This window comes from Panthera pardus, unplaced genomic scaffold, assembly GCF_024362965.1.
Source record: "Panthera pardus isolate Hobbes unplaced genomic scaffold, ASM2436296v1 HiC_scaffold_11, whole genome shotgun sequence".
Taxonomy (NCBI): domain Eukaryota; kingdom Metazoa; phylum Chordata; class Mammalia; order Carnivora; family Felidae; genus Panthera; species Panthera pardus.
Genome location: NW_026526666.1, coordinates 79,343,345 through 79,350,279, shown reverse-complemented (window position 1 = coordinate 79,350,279; position 6,935 = coordinate 79,343,345). Strand labels below are relative to the sequence as shown.

Below are 6,935 nucleotides of genomic sequence, written 5' to 3'. Positions count from 1 at the left end.
TCCAAGCTAGTTGAGCTGAATGCTAGCAGGAGCTATAACAGCAGGCCCTGGGGTTTCATTAGAACATAGCTGAAGCTGATGGCTCAATGTTTTGGGCACAAGCATATGGGTCAGGTTGCAACTCTCTGCTCCAATCTTGTTAGCAAGGTCAAGACTTAGCTTGCCTTAAACAACTATACTGGCATGGGAAAAAGTCACCTAGTGATTAAGACTCAACTTTTCTTTCTCCAAAGAGTGCTTTCTTTCCAGAGCCTAGAACAGAAACCATACGCTCCCTAGATTTCTTATGCACTGCTTTTCTTATCCTCAGTGGTCAATCAATTCCAACCCTCTTCATCTCTCCCCGCCAAAAAAGGATATGAGAAAGCAAGAGGGGAGAAATACCTAGCCCTCCTTCCCAGTTCTTTTGCAAGGCAAAGGCTACCTGTCTTGGGCACTGTTTAAAGAGCTCAAAGGGGTGCGCTTGGGTGGCTCAGTCAGCTGAGTGGTTGAGCATCTTAACTCTTGATTTTGGCTCAGGTCATGATCCCAGAGTCGTGGGATCAAGCCCTATGTCAGGCTCTGCACTGAGCATGGAGCCTCCTTGAGATTCTCTCTCCCTCCTTCCGCCCCTCTCCCCGACTCACGTGTTCGCTCTCTCTTAAAAAAAAAAAAAAAAAAAAGCTCAAAGGGAGGGGCATTAACTCTCGTTTTGGACCCACAGCTGCCAATCAGAGGGCTATAACAACAGGTACCATGTATGTAAAGTCTCTTTACCTGTACTGAACCCAAACCACTTTGGGAGTGAATATGATCAATTAAGCTGAGAGGTCAGGGAGGGACAACTGCCCAGCCTCTCTCTCTAGACCCAGAGGGCTTCCCTGGGAGGGAGGCAGCCTGAAAACAATGCTCGATATTACACAGGGACTGACCTAAGAATGAGCACCCAATATGGATGGCAAACCCTGCCTTCAGGCACTGAGATTTATTGAAACACTACATACATATTAAAACATCTTTATATACATTTTCCCCATTAAAAGATTACAAATATACAAATTCTCTCAAAGTCAGCATCTTGTGTATTAGAAACAATTGTAGAAAACCTATACCCTAATTCCAGCAATTAAATTGGTGTTTCCCATTTGCCAATAAAAAAACTGGCACAATTCATCCAATTTCTCAAGTCCAGCTCCTGTCACTGAAACCACAGTATTCACATGGAACGTTTTTCCAAAGCAGCAGTGACACTCAGTTCTAAGGGGGGAAAAGATCTGCCTAAAGTTCTAAGAGCCTCATGATTGTTCAGGGAAAATTGGGAGTGGGGGGAATTACGTTCAACAATATTTTGATTATAAACTCCATAGTGGTCTTCTTTCTAAATAAGTAATGACAGATTAAATTGTCCTCTGGTCAGGGCAATGTAATAAACCCAGCTGAATGCGATAAATAATAGTTATATTTTTGTGTGTGTCACGATGAGAAGGGAGGTCCTTGAGCAACATTGTTGCACGTTGAGAATTTAGTCCCAGGAGAGAGCTCTCTGCACTCTCCATCAGATATGTAATGTGGACAGACACTGGGTGTAACCCTTTAACTTTATCCTTGTAGTCCAGAAAATTAGGGCCAAGATCTTTCTGACTGAGGACCAACTGAGTCCTTATTATAAGGGAAGCAAATGTTAATTGGCAAGTTGAGGCTGCCTAGGGAAGATGCATGCAGGAAAATAGAAGGGGCAAGACAAATATAAAGGCCATCTATTAGTTCCCAGGTCCTCTAAGAAGGCTCTCTTTCACAGAGTCCAGGTCACCATGGTACACGTCTTAGGGTGTGAAGGATTCATTCTGGTGTCAACATTCACTGTTTTCTGTTTTTTTCTGTAAAGACACATTTTTTCTTCTCCTTCTCCTCCTCTAACCACACCTTTCACACCTAACCTCCTCTAACCACCCCTATCAACCCAGGAGGCTGCTAGGACAAAATGTCAAATATATAATGGAGGAAGTGAGCCTTCACGCAAGTACCCATGAGTTATTGTTGTAAACACTGCAGAATTAAGATTAGTGGCTAACCCAGGAAATAATACTAGGAAAGGAAAAAGATGTCCAGAGCCATGCAGTGGAAAGAACTGGAATCTCTGTCCATAATCTTAATGCACTGATTATGAAGGAAGGGGGGCAGGGATCATCCACATGAACATCGATTCCAACCTTCAATGCCAGAAACTTCTCAAGCAGTCTCAACATAGGTGCCATCAACCCTGATGGTGTTAGCTTTCCAAGTATCTGAAGATGCTTTGCTTCAATCCTGAAGTACTATCATCTGTTTTGAGGCGCTTAGGTGAAGGGGATGTCATTAAAGATGGACCCCTTCTCCTTACCTAGAGAGCAGAGAAAGAATCAGGATCAGCTCAAGACCCTCATACAAGTACTTACCTTCAATTAGCTCTTTAGGAACTCATAGTTAAATCATGGATGTTTAGGAAAAAAGAAAGAAATATAAACTTTCCAGGAAAGTTTCAAAGCTGATTACCTACTGGGGGTAGCAGTCCTCTTGTACCTTATGGGGAGTGCAAGATTAACCCTGCAGCATAAGCCTTTAAGTCAGAAATATCTATATTTTCTATTTAAAAATAAATAAATAAATCTTGCTGTGGAGAGCCACCAAACAAGTCCTCAAATTCCCTACCTGAGGCTTAGATGATTCCTTCGCTGCCTCAGCCTTAACAGGAGAAAGTGTGTGGAAGACAAAGTTTCTTAAATTTCGGGGCGCACTGGGGTTGAGGTCAGAGAGGGCAGCCAGTTTCTGAAGCACGGCTTTGGGCTGGTTTAGCAGTGAGCCTGTCTTCAGCTGAAAAGAGAAGAGTCGTTTGGCATCAAATCCCAAGTGTCAAGGAAAGAATGAGAAGTCAGTCCTTCCCTGCCTCCCCCAGGTCTTGAGGGGACATATTCCTACCCCACTCAAGGAGAAAAGGAACAGCAAACTCCTTTGACATCTACTTTCATTTCCTGCAGCCACCTCCCTCCCCTTGACAATAGAGTATTCCCTTAGCCTGACCGGGACCTATATAAACTTGCAGATTATGACATCAGGTTAACAAAGTCCCCAACCAACCTGGTGAGCACTTTCTGGCCTGATGGCTTCAAAAGGATTTCTGAGTAAAGACTTTGGTTCTTGAATAACCACAGTGCGATTGGCTGAAAAGAAAAGACAGAGAGGCTTGTTCTGGGCAAAGCTAGGTAAATTAAACAAGCTAAGAAACCTGTAACTAAACTAAAGCTTAGGAACTCTGATTATTTTATAATGGTGACTTTAAACTATATTAAGTGGCTCCAAGAAGACAGACAACCAAGTTGGATATCGACAAATCATTAACAGTAATAAGAAAAAACAAGAGTGACAAAAGTACGGAATAGTCTTTAAAAGCCTCAGCTCTGAGGGTGCCTGGGTGGCTCAGTCAGTTAAGTGTCTGACTTTGGTTCAGGTCATGATCTCACCATTCAGGAGTTCAAGCCCCACATCAGGCTCTGTGCTGACAGCTCAGAGCCTGGAGCCTGCTTTGGATTCTGTGTCTCCCTCTCTGCCCCTCTCTTGCTCGCACTCTGTCTCTCTCTCTCAAAAATAAATAAACATTAAAAAAAAAAATTAATTAAAAAAAAAAAAAAAAGCCAGAATTCCTACTCTGAGCTGCCTTAGAAGATAAAACCAGCTACATATACTCACAAGTACAATGTCCACTGTCAAATAGTCTAAGATCCAAGAACACTGTCTTTCCCATCTCTGAGGTGCCTCTTTAAGACAGTATTGGACAAAGGCCCATGCCTGAGCTGCAACAGCCCCTAAAGGTTGGAGTCACTTCCAAGGCTCCAACACCAACAATCCAGGGGGCTGGACACAGAGGAGGACCAAGAGCTCACCATTTTTCTGTAGTGCTTTGGCTGTAACTTTCTTGGCTAGCATCATAAACTGACTGTCTTCTCCAATTTCTTCTTCTTCAGCTGCAATTTTCCCCTGCTGTGCCTGAAAATAAAAATCAGACAACATTAAAAGAAGTCTACCACTTCCAGAAATATTTAGCATAGCCTGGACCTGAGATATCATTTGTTTTCCTTTTTGCAACCTTTGTTGATTTAGACAAAAAACTGATATTGGACAAACAAACATGAATTGAACTGCCCATGGTAATCTTCTCAAAGCATAAAAGAAAATTCAAGTATTAAAAGGGACAGCAATAAGTTAGTTGCCCAAGATTTCAAAACTATCCTGACAAGCGAGGTGAGTGGGTCTTTTCCTCCTTATAGAGTCAGAATAGGCGACTTTCCTGCAGACTTCCTACCTGGTCTCGAAGCCACTGCTCTCTTTCAATTCTTTCCTTCCTCCAATGGGCTTCTGTCTCATCAAGCTGCTCTTCAATCTGATCATCATCAGAGTCTCTGTGGAACAAGTCCATCTGGGAAGCATCATCTAAAGCAAACAGTTAAGGCTATCAGCATTCTGCAATCCCCATAGGATAAGGTGCCAGACAGACACAAATGAACTCATCATTTACCATATACCAATACAAGCTCGTCCCATTCACTAATAGAAAGTAAGTTCTAGCCAGGTCCTCCACAATAGACTGCTACAGTTTTGATTTCCACTCACAGTCTTAAACTGGACAAACATGTACATTGTACCATTTATTTCTAACAGCAACATCCAAGATACCTATGTTTTTCCATCGGAATTTCCTCATTCGTCCAGGACCATCACTGTGCAGATCCCCATCAGCAAGGTACCTCTCCTGGTATAAACGTAGCTGTCGCTTATCATCATCCAACATCGTTTTCCTGCAGGAAAAATATGGTGTACAAAACCAGGACCACTCTGGCTGATCGTAGGGCCTGACTTAAGAAACACCCCATTACTCAGAAGGACCTGTTGGGATACTGACATGTGTATTTTCTTGATTTGATTCTGCAGCTCCTCATCAGAAGGAAGTACTTCATCAATTTCTTCCTGTTCATATTCATCAATATCTTCCCCATCATACTCATCTTCACTTCCCACATCACTCCCTGACACTTCTGCCTCGTCCTCCAGGTATTTCTTCAATCTCCTAGAGAATAATTTTAAAGATTAGAAAATGCAATAATGAGGGGCGCCTGGGTGGTTCAGTCAGTTTAGCATCCAACTTCTGCTCAGGTCATGATCTCACGGTTCGTGAGTTCGAGCCCCACGTCAGGCTCTGTGCTGACAGCTCAGAGCCTGGAACCTGCTTCATATTCTGTGTTTCCCTCTCTCTCTGCCCCTCCCCTGCTCATACTCTGTCTCTCCCTCTCAAAAAAATAAACATTAAAAAAATTTAAGAAAATGCAACAATGAATACATACACAGATTATGGATGTAATGAGAAAAGCAGAACACAGAGCCACTTCTAATAATAAGCTTAAATTTATAATAATACATTTTGATAATACTTAAAGTCTATCATTTAATATATACTGTGTGCCAATAACTGTGCTTTACAAGCATCATAGCATTATCTCAGGAGGGAGTACTTTTATTTCCTTTAATTTGCAGTTGAATGAATTGAGATTCAGAGAGTAAATAAATTACCCAAAGTCACATAGCGAGGAGGCAGCAGAGCCTGGATTCAATCAGGTTCTTTAAAGCCAGAACTCCCAATCTCCTCTATACATTTGAAACATAACTGCTGGAAAGTTTGGATCATTCTGTTCTGTATTTAAGCTCACCAGTGTTAGGAGACAGTCTAGAGATGGTATGGAATAGAAAGGTAATAGACTGGGATCTCTTACAGCTACCACATCTGGACCCCCGAGTTAGAGACATGACTGAGGCTCAGAGTTACTGGTAAGCAAAGCCACTACTAGTAAGTTTTTGTGACTTCAGTTCCCATTGAGAACAAATCTGCTTTCACTTTGGGTTCAAAGTACTGCCATCTACAGTCATGAGTGTCAGAAGTTTGATGGCTTTCTGAAGGTTAATTTTTTTTAAGTTTATTTTTATTTATTTTAAGAGCAATAGAGAGCAAGCAGGAGAGGGGCAGAGAGAGAGAGAGAGAGAGAGGTAGAGAGAGAGAGAGGTAGAGAGAGAGAGAGAGGTAGAGAGAGAGAGAGAGAGAGAGAGAGAGAGAGAGAGAATCCCAAGCAGGCTCCACGCTGTCAGCACAGAGCCTGATGCAGGGCTCAAACTCTGGAACTATGAGATCATGACCCAGGCCAAAGTCAAGAGTCGGACACTTAACTGACTGAACCACCCAAGCGCCCTGAAGGCTGATTTTTATTAAAGACTTATGTTATTTTTTTTTAAGCTGAATTTCTCTAAATCCTAGGCTTCTAGGGAATTCCTTCAAGGGCTACCAGACACTAAGTTCCCCAACCTTCCCATCTACCCACTTTGAGCTGTTCAACTTTTAGCTGTCTTTCTAAGATTTCATTTGAACAAAGGACTCTACAGTTAAATAAGGTTTAAGAACAACCACCTTAGGGGCACCTGGGTGGCTCAGTCAGTTAAGTGTCCACCCTCAGCTCAGGTCATGATCTTCCGGTTCGTGAGTTCAAGCCCCACATTGGGCTCGAGCCTGCTTCCTATTCTGTGTCTCCTTCTCTCTCTGCCCCTCCCCCGCTTACACTCTGTCTCTCTCTTTCTCTCTCTCTCTCAAAAATAATAAACATAAAAAAATTTAGGGGTGCCTGGGTGGCTCAGTCAGTTAAGCATCTGACTAACCTTTGGCTCAGGTCACGATCTCGTGGTTCGTGAGTTCAAGTCCCGTGTCAGACTCTGTGAACAGCTCAGAGCCTGGAGCCTGCTTCGAATTCTGTGTCTCCCTCTCTTTTTGCTCCTCCCCCACTCACACGCTGCCTCTCTCTCTCTCAAAAATAAACATTAAAAAAAAAAAAAAAAGAACCACTGCTGTAGAAAAATCTATAGATGACCCAAAGCTGTATGAGATA

General features: G+C 42.7%; 1 protein-coding gene across 1 annotated transcript in view; it reads right to left on the bottom strand.

Moving 5' to 3' along the window:
* Positions 1–931: 931 nt before the first annotated feature.
* CLSPN (claspin) overlaps positions 932–6,935 on the bottom strand; it is a 32,441-nt gene continuing 26,437 nt past the window's right edge. The window contains exons 19-25 of the mRNA XM_019430123.2: positions 4,913–5,077; positions 4,687–4,808; positions 4,316–4,443; positions 3,897–3,999; positions 3,094–3,176; positions 2,668–2,829; positions 932–2,359 (exon numbers count right to left, since the gene is read on the bottom strand). Coding sequence (XP_019285668.2) covers positions 2,249–2,359; positions 2,668–2,829; positions 3,094–3,176; positions 3,897–3,999; positions 4,316–4,443; positions 4,687–4,808; positions 4,913–5,077 — 874 coding nt within the window. The 3' untranslated portion in view covers positions 932–2,248. The remainder of the gene's footprint in view (positions 2,360–2,667; positions 2,830–3,093; positions 3,177–3,896; positions 4,000–4,315; positions 4,444–4,686; positions 4,809–4,912; positions 5,078–6,935) is intronic.